A 25,585-nucleotide genomic window follows, 5' to 3' on the forward strand; every position below is an offset into this window, starting at 1 on the left:
GGCCAGCCCCATAAGCGCCCCCATACCAGATGCTGTCTTTGTCAGCGACTGCCACGCATGGTGTAAAGGGGTGAAACTTGACCACGGAGGGGACGCCAGGGTTCCTGTTCAGAAATATCTGGTCGTCCAGTCTTGTGATACCTGCCGAGGGAAATACATGGCGATGGGCCTCAATTTGCAGTAAACGTCACTGCCGGGTTTTGCCAAGGCTGACGCCAGCCCCTCGTACTGGGGGTTGGGAGGGGCCCAGAGGGAAGCAGGAGGCAGAGTTTGGGTGGGCTCCTGAGGGCGGGGCCTCTGCACAGACAGGCTGGCATGGCTCACACTCACGACAGCCCATCGGCAATATTTAGAGCAGTGCACGCGGGTGAAGGGTTTCTGAAAAGAATGTCACAGACTTTGGAATAAAGTTCAGTAAGGCGGCGATTCGTAACTCAGACCTAAGGCTAAAGCTTGGGTTCAGCCATTCCTGTCCATAACCCAGCCAAAGTCCTGTGTGGAGGCAGGGGCATCCAGTCTGGAAAGGCGGGAACCTTGAAATGACGGAAAGACAGCTGATCAAGAGTCACACAGGGGATGTGAATGGGGATCTGCTCCCCAGGCCCCAACACAGGTACCTTGGAAAAACTGCTATGGCCCTGAGGAGCTCTAGAAGAGCAACGAAAAGAGGATACCAGTGTGGGGAACATCAGATGGGCTCACACACGTATCTGCAGAAGGATGCAGGCTCATACAAAGGAGCCAGGCCCTTGTACCTGCCCGTTGTGGAGGGCAAGCAGCCCCTACAACACTCAGCCCCAGGGTCACCCCCTCCTTGGCTGCTGGAAGCTGGTCTCGAGTGACACAGAGGAGAGCGACTGTGGTGCTCATGTATCGTGAACCTGGCACCTGCTGGGTGAGCTGCTGTCACCCACGATTTCAGTCTTTTTCGCCTCCCTTTGCTGAAACAGCTAACACTGAAAACCACTCAATCATCAGGATGGGGTTAAACTAACAGGCAAACAGGCCTGGGAGGGTTTAACTATTGCCCAGAGGTGCCCTTCCCCTCAGCCATGGGTTCCCCAGGGAGGGGGTGTGATTTGACCCAGGAAAGATGAGAGGATACCCAGGTCCTGAGTCACTGCAGGCATTCTGCACTCATGCACAGATCTGGGCACGATGGTGAGGTTGCAGCGTCATGGGCGCTGGCTGGAGGGGTCACAGATAGGGGAGGCGGCATTAACTTTCCCAGCTCATCTCCTGGGGCCTCGGGGACTCGTCTGATGACTTTGCTGGGCCCGTAGGCGATATTCCACGATTCACATCCTTCCCAGCACACAGCTGGCCTCAGATAAAACCGCCGTTTCACAGAGTCCAGGCTCTGAGCGCTACAGGCAGTAGAGGAGGCTGTGCCCCGGCTAGTGGCCCTGCCCTCTCTACCCATGTCTGCCAGCAGTGAGGCTCTTGCCTGCAAGCTCACTTGCCAAGGTCTCCAGCAGCTCAGCAGTTCCTTTCGGTGTGGGTCAGACAAGCAGATCTTTTTCCCACAAAGACTGGAAAAGAGAACCCCTGACCCTAATTTACAAAGATGATTTTTTTCTTTTCTGTCTGCAAAACCTGGTTGGTTCTCAAATGACCGGCTCTAATTTCACTCCCTGTGTAATGCTGACCGAAGCAACACCAGCCCAGAGTGTGGCCTTTACTGCCTTCAGATGTTCGCTGTGTGCAGCAGACTGGCTCCCAGGCCGCCTGTGGGTACAGGGAAACCAATTCGTCCTGCTGTCCCCTTCGGTCAGCCTGGGGTTCTAAAGAACCATGGACTGCCAAGAAAATAGGTTCTTGACACCATAATTCAAAGAGCCCCTATCAAGCTGGGCGGCTCAAGCTCTCCTGGAAAAATTGGCAGACTTTGAATTCTACATCCCTGGGGGCTCTACATCTAGAATGCGCCTTCACAGAGGGGAGTTACAAACAACCAAGATTGGTTTTAGCAGAAGTGACCCCACATTAATGGAATGTGACCTGAGCATCTCAACGAGAGCACCGTGAATGCACTTGAAGCGCTTCTGAAACGGCATTGCTTCTGGAAATGCTCAGGGGGCACGAGGCCTGGGCAGGTGGGCCAGGGATGAGATCCCGACTCCAGGCTGCCTGCAGGTAGGGATGGGCTCATGGGTCCTCAGCCGCAACTTTAAAAAGTAACCCATAATACAAAAAACTTCTCTGGTGGTCCAATGGCTAAGACTCCATGCTCCCAATGCGGGGGGCCCAGGTTTGATCCCTGTTCAGGGAACTAGATCCCACATGCTGCACGCCACAACTAAAAAGATCCTGCTTACTGCAAGTAAAACCTGGCACAGCCAAATAAATAAATAAATTAAAAAAAAATTAAAAAAAGTAACCCTTAATAATCAAGGGAATTTGACACCATAGGGAGAGAAGGTCATGAAAATAATTCCACAAAAGCGTGAGGAGTCTGCTTATCTACTCTGTGCAGTACCCAGGGAGCATCGTCCACTGCCCAAAGCTGGCCCAGCAACGAGGGCTCAGGCAGAGCTAGGAGACTAGACCACCCACCGCTGCGGGACTGAGTTGGCTCCCGGGCCCTGAGGGCTGTACTGCTGGGAAAGAGGGAGGAGAAGGCGGGGGAGCTGCCCAGTGCTCTGGCCCTGTCCTAACCACAGGGTGGAGCCCCTTGGCTGCCCCCTCCCACCTGGCCTCAGTGCCTGAGGGTTGGGGGCTGATGCAGCTGACATAAGGGGGACCCATGACCCAGCAGCTCTCCCTTTGGCAGCTGGAAGGTATGTAAAGTGGGCAGTTAGGGCACCTGTTGGCAAATTTAGTTAAAGGTTTGGTCAAAATGTGACTGATATACAGGCTTGGGGTAACAGGGAGCAATTATCTGGGGGCCATGTGGGGTCCAGGCAAATACAACCAGGGCCTGATGTTTGTCTTCTTTCCCCATGGTGGGACACAGGCCACCCTGCTGTGCACCCCAGGGCCTGCAGGGGGCTTGCTCCCTTCTCTCTGCAAATGACAAAAGGTAGAAGTGATGACTGTCCCAGAGGCCGCCAGTCAGACAAGAGCTTCCTTGGACGATGATCCCAGAGAGCCTCCTTGTCTCCCTGGGGACAAAGGCACAGAGTTCCCGGGGACAAGGCCTTCCCGCAGGTGAGTGGTGCCCCACAGTGGCACCCCTTCCTCCCTGGAGCATCTCCGCCAGCCTCATTCCTTGCCTGCACCAGGGCAAGTGGGGGCCGGCTCACTGCCCATGGTGGCCCCTCAGGACACCCCTTACCCTTCTGGATGAGCTGCTGTGCCTGCTTCCGGACACGGGTGTTCCGCAGAAACCGCCACTCCCGCTCCTTGCGGATCTGACTCTCCAGGTCATGCTCTTCCGGAATCTCCAGCAAAAAAAACAAAAAAACAAAAAACAAACCACAATTATTTCCAAATGAGAGGGCTCCCCCTCTGCAGGTGCAGAAGAAACCTGGTTCTCTGGTCGGTCCAGTGCCCAACAGCAGTCAGAGCAGACCCTTAGAGTTAGAGGGTGGTCACCAAGCTCCCGAACCTGCTTCCCTCCCTGTGCTGGGGGCACTGCCCCTTGCTGACAGCTGGGTGCGGAGGTTCTGGGACCCGGGACGGGGGGGAGGGCTGGCTGGCTTGGGGACGTGGAGCAGAGACTTAGGAAGCCCCTGCCTCCAAGAGCCCAACCATAGAGGCCAGAAGCTGTCACACTCTGACTGCTTTCAAAGCAGACAGAATTCGAGGGGGAGGTGCAGGGATAAGGGCCAGGTGTTTCCTGCAGGAGGGAACATAAAGGGCTCTGCTGTGCTGGACACTAGATTGACTCCTTTGTACCCTTAAATGCAAAATCAGAAAAAGATGTGGTGTGCTCAGAGAGGTTTGCTTTTATTCTGATGCCAAAGGGAAACGAAGCCTCTGGTTAGAAGATGAGCGTGCTCATGAGAAGTGACAGAGGGCAGCAGGCACGGAAGTGCTGCCCCTGGGGCCGGAGAGGCAGCCTGGGCCTGGGGGTGGGACCTTCTCACCCAGGGTGGGCAGGAGCCGCTGCCCGCCAGGATCCACCGAACACAACAAAGGGGCAGGTGAGCGGTGCCCCACGGTGGCATCAGACTTCATGTGGGTGGACAGTGAGGAAGGAGCTTCGAACCTATGCCTGGGAACTTCTGCCCTCCTTCATCAGCTTCTGCATATGAAGTATGTGGAAGCTGGAACAGTCCCCTTTCCTGGATAAGGGCCCTTCTTGCTTCATGGCCGGTGTGCATGCATAGGGGCCATGTCTAGGAGAGGGCCACACTTAGCAAACAGTAAGTTAGGATTTAAATTTACTATATTCAGAACATAATCACTTCTGTAAAAACGATGTGTCTCCTTCGTCATACAGTCAACTTGCCTAACGCCTGCTTGAGAACTCAGACCTGTAAAGTTCTCAAATATAAAAGGAATCAAATAAATTAGGAAAAACCCTACTTCCTCTTGGCTGAGAGCTAACCTGCCTTGTACTCAGCCAGGTAACACTGCGTAGGCAGAGGGAGCCCATATTCAATATTTTAAAAGTCATCTTCTCTGCTGGAGAAAGCATCAGGATGAAGAATGGTGAACGTGGTCAGGTGTACCTGCCTGTGTGCAAGCATAGCTGAGAAGAAGGGAAGCAGTTTAGGTCACAATTTAGGCAGTTATTACACGAAATGGTCACAGAGCACTTTTGTGTCTTCTCAAATGCTCCGTGTTATCTCTGATCACAAACAAACAACCCGAAACCTCATCTCATCCCTGTGCACAGACCAGAGGGGTCTGTGTTCCAGGATTTCACTGCTACAATCCTGTCTTTTTTCTCTTAAAAATCACAAACCCACAGCCAGCAAAACAGCAAAGATATCCTGACACGGAGACAACAGAAGAAAGTCACCTAGAGCCTCCAGAGCAGTTAGTGTTGTAGACATAACCCCACGAAGGCACTTGGGATAGATGGTGGGTTTTTACCAGTTGGTTTTGTTTCATAACAATCCAGAGATTATTGGAAAAGAAATTACAGATAACCAATAACATAGAGTGATAAAAAGAAAACCTCCAGATGAAAAGACAGAATCAGAATGAAGCTCTGGTTTCTGCAGGTTTAGAGGAAGGGTCTGGACGCAGGGAGGGAGTGGGACAGACAGAAAGGAAGTTCTCCATGTGGTGAGGGCAGACAGGAGGAAGGAAGGGGGCAGGAGGCAGCTGTGTGTGGGAGTGTGGCCACATGCACCCTGGGGCTTCAGAGAGACTGACCTCCACTGCACAGCCGGACATCACTGCCCTGGGCTGAGTCCTAAGCAGCAGAGCGCGGAGCTCTGGGAAGTGGCCCCACTGAGCTCAGAGAAGGACTCGCAGCATTGAACTGAACTGAACTGCAGCCCAGGAACCAGTGCACATACCGTCCTGGGGACAATCACCACGAAGCACTAGGACAAGCAGGGGCGGGCAGCAGAGGGACAGTGTGGGAGGTGTGGGTGGAAAGAGACAAGGAGAGGGGGAGAGAGCAGAGGCTGTGAGAAGCAGCAGGCATCAGCCGGCCAGGAAGGACGAGGATGGATGGAGGGACCAGACTGTTTTCTGCTCAGCCCTTCTTAATTATCTGCTCAGTTGCCCTGCCCCTCCCCTTCCCACGTGGCTCTGCAGGTTGAACAGAAGCTTCCGAGTAAATAGAAGCCCAGACCTAGACCGTGCTGAGCTTTCCTCCCGGCAGAGCTGGAGGGACGTGGGTGAGGCTAATAGTGTTACATGATTAGGATCATGACACGCTGAGGATTCCTAACACCTGGCTTTTCCTCAGACAGAAACCAATTATGATGCTGAAACCTCCTGAGGCCTCCCGTGGAGCCAACAGCTGAAGGCTGGTGATGGCATCCCCCTTGTTCCTCACCTGTCACTGGGGCAGCCTGGGCCGGGAACAAAGGAAGACCAGAGGGTCTCAGAAGCCTGATGGCAGGCCTTGCCGGGTGAGCAGGTCCTTATACCATGAATTTGTGAAACACAGGGCACACCCTCAATACCTCTGAATTTAAAGGGGTTCAAGTGCATGGGATAAAATCCACAACAGGCACGTGGCTATCAGGACTGAAGCTTGACCTCTGGAAGGCTCATGAGGTCATGGAAGTCCCCACCAGAAACAAAGCGAGTTCTGCAGTAGGACAGAGACCTTGTTTAACAACAAACCACCCTCCCCAAACAATGACGGAGTCAGCAGTACCAGGAGGGAGTGCACTGGCTGTGGGCTGACTGGTCTCCTCTGGGTATGACGTCTAAGGAGTTACAAAGCTAAAGGCCACTGACTGCTAAGGAAGAAGCTCTGAAGGGCAGATCAGAATTCACTGTAGGTTCTGATACCTAAATACAGGCCTTTTTATCATGTGACCACACCCCACAAAGCATCAGGGTGACTGAGATGCAATTCACATGCAGTAAATCTCACCCTTTGGGGCCCAGTTCTGAGTTCTGACAGGCCCCACAGTCACGTAACCACGCACAATGGACATGTACAATAGTTCCTTCACCCCAAACTGCTAGGCACCCTCTGGAGCCTGGCCCTCCCCCCAGTCCAAGTCCAGCTAAAAACCTCTGTTTTCCATCGCTGTAGCTTTGTTTTGCCTTTTCCAGATGCTGTATAAATGAACTGTACAGTTTAAGTCTGGCTTCTTTCACTGAGCATAACGCAGCTGAAATTCATCCATAGTGTGAATGTTTCAGTTGATTTAGAAAACATTTGGTGAATTAGTATTTCATCATATGAAATATTCTGGCAGTTTATTCACCTGGTGAAGGATATCTGGGTTGTTCTCAGTTCCTGGTGATTATGAATAAAGCCACTGTAAATATTCGAGTACAGGCTTTTGAACGAACAGAAGTTTTCATTTCTCCTGGGTGAATGTCTAGGAGTAGGATTGCTGGGCTCTATGTAAGTATGTCTTTAATTTATGAGAAAGGGCCAAATGTTTCCAAAGTGCTTGCAATATTCTGCCTTTGCACCAGCAAAGTATGAAAGTTTCAGCTGCTCTGCATCCTTTGCCAGTACTTGGTATTGATAGATTTGAAAATTTTAGCCCTTCTAACAGATGTGCAGTATCTATTTCATTGTGGTAACTCGACTTCCCTTGTGAATAACTGCTGTGACGCTACACATCTTTTCTCAAGCTTATTCGCTGCCTGGGTACTTTTTATGGTAAAGTGTCTGCAGATCTTTAGCCCATTGTTTTTAATGGGGCCACTTGTTTCTTTATTATGGAATTTTGAGTATTCCTTATATATACTGGATACAAGATTTTTTTTTAAACCAGATATGTGTTTTTTAATTTTCTTTTGGTCTGTGGCTCATGCTTTCATGTTCCTAACAGGATTACTCAAAAAGCAGTCATCGATTTTTGGTGAAGATCAACCTGCCACTTTTTCTTGTGAGGCCTGTGTTCTTTGTGCCTTATTAAAGAAACTACTGCCTAATCCAAGGTGAGAAAATTTTCTTCCAGAAGTTTCATGGTTCCAAGCTTCACATTTAAGGAGTGAGTTATTGTACAAGGTGTGAGTGAGTGATTGAATTTCTACTTTTGGCAAATGGGTGTCCAATTACCATGGTGCCACTCTGCTGGAAAGACACCTTTCTTTTCATTGAACTGAATAGTTCTCATACCTCCATGGAAAATCAATGGGATGTATTGATGTGACTCTATTTCTGGACTCTGTTCTGTCCCATTGATCTATGTGTCTGTCCTCTCACCAATTCCACATCTTGATTATTTAACTTTATGGTGAATCTTGAAATCAGGCAGCAAAAGTCCTCCAACTTTGTTCTATTTCAAAATTGTTTTGGTTACTTTAGTTTCTTTGCTTTTCCTCATAAATTGTAGAATAGGCTTGCTGATTAAATAGAAAAAGCCAGGAGGGAGGTCCAAGAGGGAGGGCACATATGTAGACTTATGGCTGATTCATGTTGATATATGGCAGAAACCAACACAATATTGTAAAGCAGTCATCCTCCAATTAAAAATAAATAAATTTGAAAAGGTCTATTGGGATTTGGATTCAGACTGCATTGCTCTATATACATCAGTTTAGGGAGAACTGACATCTGAACTTCATAGTCTTTCAACCCATAAATGTGGTCTTCACTGATTTAAGTCTTCTCTGATTTTTTTCATCAATGTTTTTCATTTTTCACCATTTGGATTTTGCTTTTTTTTTTTTTAGATTTGTAGCTAAGTTAAGTACCTCATGTTTTTTTTTTTTTTTGGTGGGGGGATGTTATTGTAATTTCCAATCGTTCATACAGAAATAAACAGATTTTTGTATAATGACCTTGTATCCTGCAATCTTACTGAACTCACTTAATCTGGCAGCACCTTTTAGATTACTCAGGGTTTTCTATACATACAATATTGTCTGTGAATGGAGTTTTATTTTACCCTTCCCATGTGTACACATTTTCTTTTCTTGCCTTACTGTCTAGGACCTCTGGGAGGATGCTGAATGGGAATGGTAAGATCAGACATCTTGGTTTTGGAGAAAAAGCACTGTCTTTTATCAGTGAAAATATGTTAACTGTAGGTTTTCTGTAGGTACCCACTATAAGAGTAAAGAAATTTCCTTCTATTCCTAGTTGGCTAGGAGTTTTTATTTTGAATGGTTGTTGAATTCCATCAAATCCTTTTTCTGCAGCTACTGAGATGATCATATGGTTTTTCTTTAGTCTGTTGATGTGGTCAGTTATAGGATTAATTTAAAAGTGCTGAATCAACTCTGCATTCTTGGGACAGAATCCACTTGGTCACCAGTGTAGAATCTATTTTATGTACTGCTGCATTTTATTTATGAATATTATGTTAAGGATTTTGGGTCCATGTTCATGAAGAATACTGGCTTGTAGATTTTTATCCTCTTAATGTCTTTGACTGGTTTTGGTAACAGAGTAATGCTGCCTCCATACAACGAAATGGAAGTACAAGAAGTCTTGTTTGCTCTTATTTTTTTATAAAGCTCTCTTTGTAATTAAATGTTATATTTTAATCTGTCCTGAATTATGAAACAAACAATTGTTCTTTTTAAAAAATTCAAAGAGCTGGAAGTATATAATGTAAAAAGGACAGTCCCTTGCCCTGATTCCAGTCCTACCTTCTAGAAGTAATCGCATGAAGAGTCACCTTCCAAGCTTCCTCTGATGCTTACACAAATCTATGGAACCACAACATCTGTGCACATGTCTTGGACCATCGTGTTATTTGACTTACTATATCAAGGACATCCCATTAAGGCCTCACACAGAGATGAAGCTCACTGACTAATGTCTATGTCTACTACACAGATGAATCATTTTTAACTGTCTCCTTACTAATATTTTCTTTTTTGTTTTCAAAATTTTGTTATTACAAATAATTTGTAACAGCATTTCTTGACAAAAGTTATTACATACCCGTGTACAGTAGTGGCTTTAGGATCTGCTTCGCAGAGTGGGATTGCTGGTTTCTGTGCTGTGCTCACTTGTGTCTGACTCTGTGATGCCATGGACTGTAGCCCACCAGGTTCCTGTCCATGGAATTTTCCAGACAAGAATACTGGAGAGGGTTGCCATTTCTTTCTTCAACTGCTGGTTTCTAGGGCCTACGCATTTATAGCTTGGATAGCTACTACTGAACTGCCCTATACCAAGCTAGTATTTCACCAGCCACCCATAGTGTGTGAGACTTTCTATTACCCTATACCCCCCGGTAATCCATCCTCTTGTTAGAAATCAATCTTTGAAATTTACCAACCTGAGAATGAAAAAAGAATTCATATTACTTTTATAATCAGAACAAATTTCAGTATGCCTCTACTTTTTAAGCACAAGACAGACCATTTTTAATATCCTGCCTAAAGTAAGATATGAACTCTGGAAACCAAACCAGAGAAGAGAAAGGGGGTGCCATCAATCAAAGGAGAACAGTCCAGAATGTAGTTCTTTTTGGTCACACAGACCTATAAGAAATCTGACTGTGAACTGATAAAAAGTCAGCAAAAATTGTCATTATAGTCATGCTTTGAGTATTCAATCCCACTAACTATTAGTTGCATGTGACTGTAAATATTGGGCATAATTTTATCTGGAGAAAATGTAGTTTCCTATGCTTACCTCTGAAGTGATTTAGAGTTTGGGGTTCTTCTGTCCTTTCTGAGGTACAACCCTAGCCTTGAGCTATCTTTAATTTGCATATGAAACAGGGTAATAAAAAAGTTCCTGATGCATTTTATTGCACAAACGTGTCATTCAATGATTAATTAAATTAATAAAAGAAGGCCCTTATGAATAACACCTGGAAAAAGTAATAAAATTTTTTTAAAAAGCAATGAGATTAAACATGTCCTCTTCTAAAGTTTGGAAAAGGTCTCTAATTAAAGTGAAAGAAAAATCACTTGAGTCCTAAGCACCCTAAGTTGCCAACAGGGATTACAGACAAAACTCACTGTAACAACTTCATTTTCAACCGTAACACCTCGAGCTTGTCATTTCAAGCTACATCCAATGGGAGTTTGTTATCACAAACATGGCGAGTCAGAAAAAACATGCATGCAGCAACTGTTTCCCTGGCTCCTCTCACGGGCTCCGCAGTAAAAGCTGACTTCATCCTGCGGGGACCCTTCTTCCCTCATTGCACTGCAGGGTCCACTTTGGGAGCCAGCATGATGCACCGGGACAGACCACTGGGCTCACAGCCTCTGTCTCCTCCAGGCTAGTGACACGCGGGACCCTCCCCAGCGGGAATTCTCAGACACACTCCCAGCTAGAACACACACAGAGGAGCACAAAGGCAGGGGAACTTGCTGAAAAAACAGGGAGGCACGGCTCAGTCCCAGAGCAGATGCTGGCTGTGGGTAGCACCTGAGTGAAACATGTAAACACATATGTAGGGGTCCCCACAAATGGCAGCCCTCGCCCAAGGAGCCTCCCTCCAAGGTCAGCTGATGTGTGCTCACAGAGGGCGCCTGAGTTCTAAGTACCCGATGCCTAGGAAAGGAAAGCAGATCCTTAGGGGAAAAGTCAAGTTTGTATCTATGTTCAAGAAAAATGTGTTTTGGATTACCTATGTCACTTCTTCCCACAGGAAGAACTGAGAGAATAGGCATGCCCAGAGACTTCGAGAACAGCAGCTCAGCGTCCTACCAAGCAGCTTCTGTGACTTACAGTCATTGTAGTTTCAGTGAGATGGTGGACCAGCCACCTAGAGTCTGTGTTGCTTGACCACACTTGCCTGAAGCAGAAGACTGTATCATGGATTTGTTTGTTACTACTAGACTAGACTCACCAGTCTTAACTTCAAAGCAGACAGTATGCGCCACAGATCTAAGGGATGACTTACTACCCATAGCACCAGCAATGAACCATCTCCTGGGACAAATTCGTGTTTGCCCACTCTCTCCATCCTTAGCCAGAGAAGCCCGAGAGATCAGTGGGAACAGGTGGACCCAGGTGTGGACAACACACTTGGTTGACTGTAACAGGCCTCAGTGATCTCCTGGGATCATTTCTTTAATGTATCTTTTCCCTGATATAAAGGTGCATGCTCAGTCGTTCAGTCATGTCCAACTCTTTGTGACCCCATGGACAGTAGCCTGTCAGGCTCTTCTGTCCAAGGAATTTTCCAGGCAAGAATACTGGAGTGGGTTGCTATTTCCAGCTCCAGACTATAAAGGTACTGTGTGCTAAGTGTGGAAACTCTGGTCATCTCGTGGCCAGTTTATGTCTTGTTTTCTTTCCCCTTTTAAGGAAATTTTGTTATGAGCATTTTCTTAAGTTACTAATTTCAAAGCTTTATTTTTCAGTAGCTCCAGTAGTATTATGTCAAGTACTTCAACCTTTTTTAACTATTCTCCTCCTGCTGGACATTTACATGGATTTCTAGTTTTTGCTACTGAGAGACTGCTTTTCCTTTATCACCTGCCTCAGGCACTGACAACCATTATTCTGTGTTGTAATTGGCAAAAGCCAGTATCACTACAGAGAAACAGGAAAATAGGAGAAAAGCTGTAATACAGTCCAAACACTCTTCCTGGAAATTTCTTGGATATATAGCTTGATACACAAGTAAGAATAAGCTGCAATTTTCAATTTTCCATTATCTATGAGGGGAAAGGAAGGTAAGAACGTGCTTTAGACCATCAAAGTCTAAAATGAGCCCCTGCAGTGCTCCCTGTAAAAAGATGGGCACCAAGATTCTGTTTTGACAGCACCACCCTGTCCCACCCTGGCACCCTGAATGTGTGGCCCAAGTCTGCAGTGAAAGGGCATGTCATATCATCAAACTGGGAAGGCAGTGTCCCGGAATAAGTCAGATTAGCACTAGCTAGCTAGCTCAGTCTGACAGTCCCTGAAGCCGGGAGCGGCTTAAGCCTGGGGAGCTCCTGGGTGACTCTGCCAATCAAGACAAAATGACACATTTTATACTGGCAAGCTCAGAAAGGCAGGTAGGTGAAGTCAGTTTCTTTTGCTGTTTTTTTGACAGTTAATTCCAGCTTCCATGACAGCAATCTGGTGTCCCCTTAACAGCCATGCTTGGTAGAACAGGAGGCCAGTGGGCACAACAGAGCCCTGTGCAGCCCTGTGCCTGCCCCACTCCATGGCTTAGGGCCAGGCCTGCACAATGGCATGTGGGCTGGTGGGAGTCACGGCCCCTGAGGGTCACAGTGAGCAAGCCAGTGGGGATCAGACCTTGAGCTCAGAGCAGAAGGGTTCAGAAACCCAGGCCTGAGGCCGGGGCTTTGGAGGCCCGTGCTCGCTTTTGAGGAGACGAGGGCAGTGCTGGTTGGGGAATTTTGGCTTTAAACCCTGAGAGCTGCTGACGCACGGCTACCTTCATGACAGGCTGGGCAAAGTACCGCGCACTCCAGTCGCAGAACCCTGTCTGCATTGTGGCCGAGATGAAACTTTTGTGTCCGGCAGTATCATCTGGGTCATCGGTGGTCTTTGGGGCGTTTGGAAAAGAGGAGAGGAGAAGACAGAAACAGAGTTAGTCATGTAACCCCAACCCTCTCTGTGAGCTTGAGACAGTCCCTCTCTGGAGACCAAGGCATAGGTGTCAGAAGCCAGGTTTCTGAGGACAGTATCTCTATGGTCCTCTCACTTCTGTGTCCTGGTGACCAAGGAACCCTGACTGTCAAAACAGGGCTCTGAGTTTGTGCAAAGAGGCGGAGTGTCTCCCAGAAATGGCCGAAGTAGGCTGGACTGCAGAGCCTGACACTGGTCCTCAGCACTGGGTCTTAGCAGCCCCACACGGGGCCTCTGCTGCCTGGTCCCTGGGCTGTCGCTCCCACTGGGCCAGTCATACATGCAGGACCTTGGCCTGCCCTGTGGCTCCTTGACAAGGGAGCAGCAGAGCTCGGGCCATCTGGGACTTCTAAACATTAAAACTTAAAACACTTGGTCTGTGGTGGGGTGGTGGGTCAGTTTGTTCCCTGTTGTAGAACCAATGTGGGCTGGGCTGGCGGGGCAGGGATTCGCCTCACTGCACATGACAGGGCAGGAGAAGTGCCTCAGAAAGGAGTCTCTGCTACCCAGAGAGATGGGGTCAGCAATAAGGTCTTACCTCCTGCCTGCCAGGGGGAACTGCAGCGCTGCTAGGCCAGGACTCACGGATTGTGGGCCAGCCACTCCTGCCTGGCTGACCTAGGCAGAGTCCAGCTGGGAGGCTAAACCTGACAAAGGCGCCTGTGGCCATTTTTGCCCCTTGGCCACTGAGGCAAGGGGAGCAGGTGGCTCCGAAGCCAGGTGGGTGGGGCTAGCAGCAGGTGTGGATACCTGTCCACCCCCAACACCTGCTCCAGCTCCAAAGTCAGCCTGCAGGCTGCTGTGACCTTCCTATTAAAATCGCTGGTCACTGGTGAGCTGAGATGCATCCTTGGTGTATCCAGAATGCCCTCTCTATATTGTGTCCGCTTGGCCGGGACGGCAGCAAGCAGTATCAATAAGATACAAGGCCCCAGCTTCCGAGTCCACCCTAGTATGTTTTCTCTCAACCCGGACAAACAAAGGTGCCAATTCCTCCCTCTCCTGAATAGCCTTGTTTAACTTAGCTGCAGAGACCACACCCACCCATGGGGTGTAACTGAATGTTGATGGAAGTTAGTGTTTAGAGCCACATCTGTACCTGGTCTGGGCCCTTGTCGAACATCTTCCGTGTCCGGGGGAACTGGTGGGAGTGGGGCGTGTACTGCACCCCCACAGGGCCTGTGGCGCCCGGCCGGCCTGGAGGCAGGTCTCGGCTGACGGGCTGCTTGGCAACATCGTTGGTCAGGCTGGAGCTGCTTGTGCTGGATGTTGGAGGGGAGCCTCTGCAGTTGGGGAAGAAGAAACTGCGTTTTATCCAGAGCCCATTCCTTTGACACCAAACCCCAAGCAACCTCCACTGGTCCCACTCACCCCCAGATCCTAGGAATGGGCTGAGGGTCATCAGCTTGGAACAGCCTCAATCACCTGACTTGCTGATGTGACTTCTAAACCTGAACTGCTGTTGCTGAATTAATAACCCTTTCCAGTTTCTAAGAACCATTCTAAGAACAGGTTCTAAGAACCATCCTCCCCTGAAAACCAGTGCAGCCAGAGGCAAACTTGGTCAGGGCTGTGAGTCAGCCCCAGGAGGGTGCAGGGCACATGTGTTCCCCTAGGATCCAGTGCACAGCCCTGTGAACACTGGTTACGAGGAGGGTTCCAACCTGCTGGTCGCTCGTTGGAAGACATGGACCCTCTCTGATAAAATCCTGAATGAAGTCAGGTTCAGTTCAGCTTTTGCTGAACAGTTGTGCAGATGAAGGTAGGAAAGGATTCTATGGGGCTCAGATAAGTGAGAGAGAACCTGCAGACTTGGAGGGGTGGGGGAGGCGGTGTCGGGAACCTCCCCAGACCCTGGGGGCCGGGCTGCCCACCACTCACCCCGCCTGGTGGATGTGGATGCCCTTGTTGGTGGGGCTGGCGGGCGCCGACTGCGTGAGGGAGGAGGTGGTGAGGATGCGCTGAGGCCGGGCATTCACTGTGGCCTGAAGGAGCAAAAGGACAAGCGAGGGGGGTGGTCACTGTGACGACCTGAGGCTACAAGACAAGCAGAGGTTGGTGGCTGCTTTTGAGTGGCTTCAAAGTCACAGAAAAGGGCTTTTGGCTGAGGAAATCTCACAGGAATGGAAGGTCCTACTTGAAAATTTCCCTCGAAATGCCACCCTGTAGGTAAAGTGATACTCTGTAGCTCTTCTGGAAGGTATTCACCTGCTCCAGTGAGGCTCCAGGGATGCATCTCCCCCGCGCCCATGTGCCAAACACGTGACGAAACTGCGCCATGACTAATGAGGGCTGGGCACGCCCAGGTGCCCACTGGGGCAGGAGCTCCCCTGGAAGGAGCAGCTTCCTGGGCAGAGCTGGCGCCCCGGAAGGAGCCTGCCCAGGCTTAGCCTCACTGTTCTGCATTTCAGAGCAGGCTCAAAACAACCCCCTGGGGGCAGCACTTTGTGAATAGAGACGAGACCCAGCTCTGTGCCCTCTCTCCCATGATCACGTGCTCCAGGAGAACCCTGGACTGGCTACTCACGGAGGACCCTCCCATTCCGAATCATTCTTTTGGCAGTGATGAAGGCCATACCTATGTTCAGCTCACAGGCAGAAAGTTATAGAAAACAAAACCACCAACATACTATCAATGTTTTCCAGATAAGCCTTCACCTTGAAATGAAAACAGCTAGAACTGGATCATAACCAGCCTATTAAAAGGCTGTTTTTTTGTTTTCTGAATTATAAAGGTTGTATTGTTCATGTTTGTTTTGCTCTGGTATTTATATTATTTGACCTACACACACACACACACACACACACACACACCCCCAATAAAGTCTGAGAGCCAAACAATTCCTTAAGAGGTCTAAAAGGAGAAAAGAAATTTAAGCTAAGAAACTAGGTGCCTCCTCAAAATTTCCAGGAAATCAGTGGGAGGTGATGGAGAAAGACTTTGGGTTGAAATACAGACTTTAGCAGAATCCACGACCTTTCAAAGGCTCCCCAAGCCCAGAGGATCTGCTGTTGCCTGAGCTGCAGCCCACAGAGCCATCTCCCCAGGGGCCCCCATCCTGAAGGCCCCCATCCAAGGAGGCTCCAAAGGAGAGAAGGTGTGGGCTGGGGGTGACTGATTCAGCCTCCCCGCTCTTTCCAGGGGCGGAGGCGGCACAACCCTGGCTTGTTCTCTCTCGGCCTTGAGGGCAAAGAAGACAGCCGTGTTTCTTCAATGCACTTCACACTGATGGCTGCCACACAGAGCATCTGTTTTGCATCTGTTCTAGAAATCCTGAGAGGTGGGTGTGCCACTGGCTGGGGAAGCCCTGTGACTGGTGATCAACTGTAGGGTTTCAGGCTTAGATGATGCTTCTTCGCCTAACATTTCTTATTTGTGCAGCAAACATCCATGGCTGCAGAGCTGCAGCGGGGAGCCTGAGCAGACAGTGGTCATGCAGACCCACCTGTCTGTGGGACTGGTGTGGACAGAGGCTGCTCAGGGAGCAGGTGTGGGAGATACCCTCCAGAGAGGCCCCTTTCTGGGCTGGTCACAGTTGCTGTTTCACAGAGAGCATACCGTCAGGAAAGGGTAACACAGAAATACCGGTGTGCCTGCCGGGTGTCAGGTTTGGGCTGTTATGAAGGAGGATGGCGCGTGGGTCTGTGAGACCTCAGGATCCTGCTGGGAGCATCACTGACCGTGAGCACACTTGCCCATGGCTCTCAGGGTGTCGAGATGCCCTGCCATTTTCCCCTCCATGATGCTGCACTGGAGTCCCTGGACCAGCAGATGGGCTTGATGAAGGCCCAAGGCAAGTGCTGAGTCCAGAAGCGGAAGGGCAGTGGCGGGACATGGTCACAGCTACAGGCCAACTCTTCAGAGGGCAGCAAGCATCTTGTTAACAGTCAGAACCTAGCTCAGATGTATCCTCTCAGCCCAGTGCAAACAGAAACGATTTGCAGGGCCACACACACATGTGCACACGCCAGCCCCACCTGTGCTCCCTGCCCCACTGCCGTTAAGGTGGGGGGGGGGGGTCTCTGTCATGGGAGCCTGGGCCACAGTAAGACGCCTGCTTTGTGTCCAGCTCTGAGCACTTTCTTACTCTGCAGATCTTCTCCCAGAAACATGTTGCCTCATAAGAACTCGGCAAAGTCTAATTCAGGGCAAACACCCTACAGAGACAAGGGTGATGAGGACAGGAGTTTCCTAACTGGATCCTGACACAGTCAGGCTTCAGGACACCAAAGGAGGCTTTTGGCTGCTCTCTCTTGGGGGAGGGAGTGTTTCAGAGAAGTCCCTGTTAATTGCACACCAAGGATCTGGATTCGTGCGTGAGGAATGACTCCTCAAAGGATGGTTCACAGTTAATTCTGGGCCAACTCGAGGCAGAGGACCTGGAAGCCAGAGCACTGAGAATGGACATCTATGAAACGCACGACTCTATTTATCTAGAAAGGAATTTTTCTGTAAACCAAACTTCCTAGGTAAATAATGTAAACTTTCTTTTTGGGCTCTAAGTCCCAGGTAGAATTCACTTCAAGCAACGGTGGTGACTGTGATGAATTGGCTGGTAGTTGGCAGAGCCCCACTCCTGGGGGCCTGGGCTCCCTCAATCCTCAGCCTCACAGGAGGAGAACTAGCATCAGTGAGGTCAGGACTGGGCATGGTGGGGAGTCTTCATTTTCACAGAGGCCCACTTGAGTCCCACTGTGCCTTTTGCTGGGACTGCCTTCCTTTCCTCTATTTCCTTCCTCAAGACTGTACTTCCTCCCTCTCTTGGGCACAGATCCTAATACGCTGTAACAAACATGTATTTTAGAAAAGTTTAATTTTGAATCAATCCTATTCTTGGTTGAAAAAGAAGATGATTGGACTATTTCTCAGTTTTGTATTATAGAGCAAAAAAACTTAATTCACTGGCCTCTTTTCTACAGACATGGAGAAGACTCCCCACTCCCAGGATGGGACAGCATTCAGGTGTCTCTGTGGCTAGTCATGCAGTAGGATGATGAAGAAAGTGGACGAGGGGCTCACTGGGGTCAAGGGGAGGTCCATGTGAAATAAACTACCCAGTGAGCCCGAGAGGGCCAACAGTAATGTCCAGCACTTTTGCATGAGGCTGGCAGTGCCCACAGGCAGGAAGTGCAGTGAACACTGTGGACCTGGGGGTCTCTGCTTCCAGAGAGAGCCACACGTGTGACCACAGGCCCAGGATAAACCTAGGATGTGCTCCTGCAATATCCTCACTGCTCCTTCAAGAAGATGAGCTTGGTTGCTACAGCAGTTTAAAACTGGGTACATGACAAGGCTGTGTTATTACTACTTGTGATGCCACCAGGAGCTGAAATAGCAGCCACAGACAAGGAAAGGAAAGGACAGAACTTCACCAGCGAAGAAATATGTTGGTGAAGGAATCGGACACCAAACAAATATGGTGTCAGCAGGAGGCCAGGTGCTGCAGGAGGTTGGGCTAAGTGGGAGGCTAACCCCAGTGAGGTGGCAGCAAATAGACGGCGTGATAACCAGTTTAGAAAAAATAACGGATCAGGAGTGAAGCTGCAAGTAACATTATGAGCCACTTGTGTTCAGGTAGCTGGCAGCCTGTGGACGACCCCTGGATAGTGATTAGGGTCGGATGAGGACGGAGACACAGCAAGCAAACTGTGACAAGGGATGATAGTTCCCTGTACTCTTCTTGCAACTTGTCTGTAAGCCTAAAATGTAATCAGAAAGTTATAAAAATCTTCAAAAATGCTATAATGAGTGACTTCTTTCTGGCATTCATTATTGCTGCATCCTATCATTCTATTCATGAAAAGACTGTGCTGTGCATTGTGCTAAGTTGCTTCAGTCATGTCTGACCCTTTGCGACCGTATGGACCATGGCCTGCCACGCTCCTCTTTCCATGGGATTCTCCAGGCAAGAATATTGGAGTGGGTTGCCATGCCCAGCTGGGAAAAAATAAATAGCTGTTTTCGGACACTTAGTACTGCAGGCTTGTGGTCTCTGAGAGAAGGGAACTCATTGCCCAGCTCCTGGCCTGCAGGCAGTTCTCGCAGACCTGGCTGTGGTGGGGGAAGGGCACCCAGATAGCCTGGCAGTGCGGTAAGCAGAGGGGACAGACAGGAGCAGCATGGAAGCTGGGGTGGATGGAATCTGCAGGGCAGAGAGGAGAGGGCTTCCAGGGTCTATAGGGTAGGCTCCTTGAATCTGCGATTACTTTTCGCTTGAGGGTGGGGTGAAAATCCATAAGGGTGGGGAAAGAACCACTGAAAAGTCAAATAATTCCCAGAGCTCACAAGAACAATTGGGAGAGTTTACAGTCCCTAAAGAAGAAAGGACTAAAATCAATGACTTAAGCTTCCATCGTAAGAAACTAGAATCAGAAGAGAAAATTGAACAGGGTAAGCAGAAAAAATGAAGCAATAAAGCTAAAAGCTGGTATCAATACAATGGAGAATGAAAAACAACAGAGAAACACAGCTGACCCTCAGACAGCATGGATTTGAACTGCACAGGTCCACTTAAACACATGTGTTTTTCAATAAACACCCACTGTGGTAGTATACAATCCAGGGATGCGGAGGTGTGGATAAGATGGGCTGCAGGGGGTCAGGGCTGGTGCCTCTAACCCCTGTGTTTGTGCAGGAGTCAACTGTACTAATGAAACCAAAAGCTGGTTCTTGGAAGAGTTTCCTTGCGTCAGAACGGTCATGAATAAGGGAAGTCGTAGGATACCGGTGCTGGGAATGGGAGAGGGCGTCACTACAGGGCACACGGACGTCCCACCTGATGTGGGCAAGCAGAAGCAGTGACACGTGCCTCAGCACAAGCTACGTGCACATGGAGTTCGTGAACCTCTGGATTCAAAACACTTGTTCGAAGTTTCTAAACCATGGTGGAGACCTGAATGTGCCTGGAGTTCTCTGCATGAATATTCATAACTGAAAACCAAGGTCTTGAGAGCTTTGTGAAGACCGCCCTTCACACGTACCTTGTAGGCAATGCTGTTGAGCACTTTCATAGCCAAGTCAGAAACATCTGGATAGGGGTCTGCAGCCAGATGCAGCAAGACTCTCCAAATTTGAGTGTAAACACTATTGAATGAAACTCCTGGGAAAGAGAAACAGGAGCTGTTAATAACAAGGAGTTGCCACTGTGTGCTTGGGAGAGGGGGGGCGGAGGAGGGGCAGCCCTTTTGGGATAGCTCCCTCTTCTGATGACCTAAGCATGCACTAGGGGTGGACACTTAAACGAGCTGGGATTATGGGAAGTTCTGGTTTTGTTATCTGCTAAGGAGCCCGAGATTCAGAAATTCCAGGTGGTGAACAGGCTTGATCACATAGTTTCACCTCTGGCGGCTAGATCTTTCTGAAAGGAAAAGTTAGAAAGGGGCAGGACTTCCTTGCAGGCCTGGATGAGGAAGAAAGCCACATCCCACTGCATCCTTTTCACAGGGAGGAAGCTGGACAATTGGTTTGTTGAAAAGAAAGTGCCTGTTCAACAACAGGGGGTAAAAGAGGATTTCAAACAAGCTGTGATCACATGTCATCTGACCGGCTGGCCCCTGGTTAGGAAGTCCCTCTAGTTATGAAGAATTTAAATACAAGAAGGGCCATGGGAGGACAGTGTTTCTTGATGGGACACCACTGTTCAAAGGGAATGAATTTTATATGACACTCAAATCACAGAAGAGAGACGGGAAATGAAGGTTCAGAGTAAAGGTCAGTTTCTCTTGTGTGCCCCATGTCTATGCTTATGGATAAGTCCTGGCTTGCTGCGCCCAACACCTCGTTCATAACGCAAGGCAGCATGGCCCCGGCCACCTTTCCACAGCGACCGTGGTTCCTATTTGCAGCGTGATGGAGCTGGAGGAGGCTGACCTCTCACTCGTGTGTGCAAGTGGCCTTGCTTCTCAGGTGACTGCTACAGACAAAATACCTTCCAGGGAGCATTTACAAAAACTCCCATCACCTTATCCTTCCACCCTCATTGTGGGAAAAGGTGCCGACAGCTGCCACGGCCTCTGAATGATTCCGCAGGAGCACAGCTGCCGGCACAGGCTGACCTCCAACAGGCTGGGCCTGGGAGGTCTCTCCCACCACTCCGGCCACAGGACTTCGCACTCGCTCTGCGCACGGTCCCGATTCACAACGCCAGGGGGAGCGAGGTGGAGCTTGGACATGGCTCACTCAGTCAGCAGAAGCGGTCCACGGATGGGACGTTCCTACAAAGACCCCTCACGCTCAGCACAGCCACTGGGCAGACCTCTCTCCTGTTGTTTCTGAGCTCAGACTGACCAGGGCAGTAGCTTCCCTGTGTGACAGAGGCTGTGATGGGCACAGTAAACGTCTGCTTGACTGCAGATGACAGACATGTGGTAATAGGGAGACCAGGAAAGGAAGGGAACGGTGGGGGCCAAGGGGCCCATGAGAACCTCAATCAAGGAGCCTCTGGCATGAACGTGCAGGAGTACAGGGTAGCACAGTGTGCTGAGAAAGGGGTGCCATTTACTTTATAAAGTCTGTTTTCATTACTATCATTGACTCTCTTGCAGAGGATTTCGACTTTGACAGCTCTCTGTTTTTGATTCAATTTGTTGTTTGTTCAGTTGCTAAGTCATGTCCTACTCTTTGCGACCCCATGGACTGCAGCATTCCAGGCTCCCCGTCCTTCACTATCTCCCGGAGTTTGCTCAGATTCATGTCCAATAGGGAATAATAAAAAATCTAATTTTTGTCACTGTCTTTGACCACAGTGAATGGTATACGATTCACTAGCAAAAACAGAACAGGAGCCTGGAATTGCCACCCCCTCATCACTGCTCTCCTGGCGCTGACCACCCCATTTCAGCCTCTCTGTTTTGTGAACTGTCCTGGTTTTACACCTGCTGTCCCTAATGGAAAAGTTCTGAGTTTGTGCAGCACAGAGCTCGGACCCCCCGAGTGTAGCCCCTCGGGGGATGGGGGAGTGAGGTGGGTGCTGCTGGGCTGAGCGAACTCAGACAGGGTGCAGTGTCTGGCACTTACCAAACTCCCCATGAGTGCTGAGAGCCTATTTTCAAGTCTAGACTAAAAGTAATAAAAGATCGTAACTAATGGTTTTAGGATTTATTTTTCAGAGCAATGGCCACAACTTTCTAAATGGCACTGGTATAGGAAAATTTGCTCACAGCTTTGTGGCCAACTCTGGGTCCCAGAGTCCCTGGGGGTGGGCAGGGAAGCTTGGAGAAGGAAGGTGGAACCTCTTGGAGGCAGGAGCTGTCACTTGTGACCTGTTGCCTGGGTCTTAGGGGTCACCGACTCTGACTTCCTATCGCAGGGCTAGGTGCCTCCCTGGGAATCAGCCCCAGGATCTGGAGGTTCTGCATTTCCCCTCTTCATAACCCTGACTGAGCCCCTCTGGGAGGATCCTGCCCACCTCTTTTGCTTACTGGATGGAGCCCTGGGTAGACCGGGCAATGCATCTATACAACCCTTTCAGAAGACTCCCCCAACCCTGTCTCACCTGGAGGACAAGGTGAGACACAAGCATGAGGCCTTCCCTCCCCGACTCTGGACATCAGAATGGGGTAAGGCTCAGAGGGAGAGACGGAGGGAGGGAGAGAGGGACAGAAGGGCAACGGGTGGACAGGTGAGGGAGAGCAGGGCAGGTGATGAAGGGAGGAGAGGCTGCCAGCCACACAGGAGAGCAAGAAATAGCAGCTTTACCAAACCTGTTGATTAAGACAGCAATGTCATAGCCTGATGTGATGTTGCGGATTAAGTGTGTAACATGAAGGCACTTGATGGGTCAGGGACCTCCTGAGACGCCACAGAAAGTCAGGGTAGAGAGGAATGGGCAACACTGCTGTATGGAGAGGCGGGTGCGGGAGGGGAGTAAAGAGGTGCCCAGGCCCCACTCAGGGGCCAGCGGCTGGTCTGGGTGGTGCGTGCAGTGGCGGGGGCTATGAAGAAGGCCAGGCAGCTCTCAGTAGGGAGGACCTGAGTGCTGGCCACAGCTTGGACTTTATAGGAAATGAGTTTCTGTGATGGTGTCAGCTGGATGGCAGTCTGTGCAGAGCTGATGTTGGTGGTGGTGGGGGGGTCTGCTCTGCAGGGGTGGTGGGGAGCAAAAAGGCAATGCCTAGTCCTGGGGTGCGGGGCCCAGAAATGGAAAGAACTGACTGGGGACACACGCGGAGGTAGGGCTAAATGGCTGAGTGGGTGAGAAACACACAGAGGGAGACATCAAAGGTTTCAGAAGGTGGTGACACAGAGCCAGGTCCCATTGCAGATTCACAGATGTTGGGCAGACATGCTTAGGCATGTAGAGACACGTGCGATCAGCCTTTGCTGCGGTGGGGGGACAGCACTTCCCTCGGCAGGTGAGACCTCCAGTGCTCTGGAGACAGTCGGGGGAAGGGGGAGCCTGGGAGGGGCCAGTTTTCTGGGAGAAGATGGGAATAAATGGATGTCCTAGGTTGCCATGGTTTTGAGAACCTCTTTTCCAATATTCAGTCAAAGAGGCTAAAGAGATTGCTAAAGAGATTGTTCTTTGGTTGAAATGAAAGAAAAAAATTGGCTTTAAACAGGCGAATGCTACCAGTAATGGGATTCTGTGTAGGTTATGAATTTTAAACACTTATGTAAGCACTGCGTTACCAGGTGGACGCCCGCTCTGGCCCACAGTCACTTTGTCTCCTTAGCGCTCCTTCCAGCTCCAGCTCATTGTGAAACTTGCCCACTGAAGTTTTCGAAGATCTGAACCATATACAGATAAAATTCGGTTTTCTCCAGTTTTAAAAAACATTCAGGAATCTGGTTTTGTATGGAGGAAGGCATCAGCAACAAGGCTCTCAAGTCCCTGGAGGACACGGAATGTGGCTGGGGTGGGAGGGGTGGGCTGTGCCCCCCGAGCTCATGTGGCCTCAAATGAAACACCGCTGCTTTACCCCCAAGCTAGCACCAAGGACAAAAGGATCCCCCTTTCCGGGTTGTACTGCAGTGGGCGGGGTGGTGGTAGCAACAAGCTCTGGACCCTACAGTCATCTAGACTCTTACAGGCCCCAGGGAGATGCGTCTTGTGGATTAGTCCTGAGGGCTTTCTAGGGCTAGCAGAGGACCGATCTCGTGGCTTCTGATGGCAAGCACATTTGGACTGCCCTGCCCCTTCAGATCACGACACTGGTGAGTCAGAAACATCAAACACTGTCATGTGATGCCAAGAGGCAGAGGGAGTATCAATGGAAACAAGCAAACCACCAAGAACTGAACATTAATGAAAACAGTACCAACCAAATAGGAGGGTAATTAATACTGCAAGTGACTGCAGAAGTGGGAGCAGGGGAGGCTAATGAACACGTGAGCTCAACCTCACGGTAATCGAGGGACATGCAAGTCAACACCACAAGGAGTCTGTTTGTTCCCATCAGGTGGGGAGGCCTGACTGGACCAGGCGTGTGTTGGGGGGCACATGAGCTTGTCCTCCATGGAACGGAACCCTCTGTGGTCCATCTCCTTCTGTGTGGAGCCAGACCCCACGTGTGTCACAGTGCAGGGTGCCTGCTGCAGCCCATGCCTGTGCACATTATAGGTACTTACTGTACACCTGGCATGGGATGTGGGGGTTGGGGCTATGGCAGGTGACAAAGTTCCTTCACTTATGGCTCTGACATCCCTGGTCAGAGACAGAACCAGACAGAATAAATGGGAACATACATCGTTAAACTGCTGGGGAAAAGTTCTCAGGAGGAAAGCAGAGAGACGGAGAGAGATGCTGAGCACCTGCAGAAGGCGATTCTGGGTTGGGGTTGGGGGAGCCTGGAAGGCTTCTTTTAAGGTGACACTGGAGCAGGACTGTGACTGGACTGAGGAGCAGCCCGTGAGGTAGCTGGAGGCAAAGCTCGCTGGCCAAGGGGAGGAGCCCAGGGGCCAAGGAGCTCAGTATCGCTGAGTGCAGCGGGGAGGGCAGGAGGCGGAGCTGGGGCCAAATCCTGAGTCTGCTTTTTAAAAAAGGAGGAAAGAAGGAAAAGTCAAGGCAAGGTCACTGTCCACCAACAGGAGAATGGACAAGCGAGTTGCAGCAGATCATGAAAGGGAGCAAACGAGACTCAGGTGAGCAGCATGGACACACAGCCACCAGCCGAGTGAGGACAGGGGATGTGCAGTGCCAGACACGACGTGTAAACCCTGGGAAAGGGCGGGAGTTCGTGGGAACCTTGCACGGGGAATGGGGAGGGGCTCTGGGCTCTTTAACTTCGTCTATAACTCCTTAAGTTGGGAACAAAACACGCATGTGGGGGTGTGGCACATTGGTCCAAGTCTTTATGGTTGGTTATGCAGTGAGGATACGTGGTAACTTCCCATTTCTCAGTGAGCGTAGCAGCAGAACCAGGGGGTCCCCACTCAAGGCAGAACACAAGACCTCTCTGAGCCTTGGTTCAAATGTCAACGTCCAGGCAGTCAAGTAGGAAACTGCTGGGCTGACTGAAGGTAAAAGCACAGAGCGGGGGTCCTTGGTTGGTGGTGGGGAAGGTCTGGCCAGGGAACTTGAGTAGGGAAGGGCCGTC

General features: G+C 49.9%; 1 protein-coding gene across 4 annotated transcripts in view; it reads right to left on the minus strand.

Moving 5' to 3' along the window:
- Nucleotides 1-25,585, minus strand: part of RPTOR (regulatory associated protein of MTOR complex 1) — a 324,493-nt gene that overhangs the window by 20,465 nt on the left and 278,443 nt on the right. For all 4 annotated transcript variants that reach the window (XM_069541947.1, XM_069541946.1, XM_069541945.1 and 1 more), the window contains exons 21-26: nt 20,030-20,148; nt 14,930-15,033; nt 14,148-14,331; nt 12,855-12,965; nt 3,278-3,383; nt 27-141 (exon numbers count right to left, since the gene is read on the minus strand). In XM_069541947.1, the coding sequence (XP_069398048.1) occupies nt 27-141; nt 3,278-3,383; nt 12,855-12,965; nt 14,148-14,331; nt 14,930-15,033; nt 20,030-20,148 (739 nt within the window). The remainder of the gene's footprint in view (nt 1-26; nt 142-3,277; nt 3,384-12,854; nt 12,966-14,147; nt 14,332-14,929; nt 15,034-20,029; nt 20,149-25,585) is intronic.

This window comes from Ovis canadensis, chromosome 11 (genome assembly GCF_042477335.2).
Source record: "Ovis canadensis isolate MfBH-ARS-UI-01 breed Bighorn chromosome 11, ARS-UI_OviCan_v2, whole genome shotgun sequence".
Taxonomy (NCBI): domain Eukaryota; kingdom Metazoa; phylum Chordata; class Mammalia; order Artiodactyla; family Bovidae; genus Ovis; species Ovis canadensis.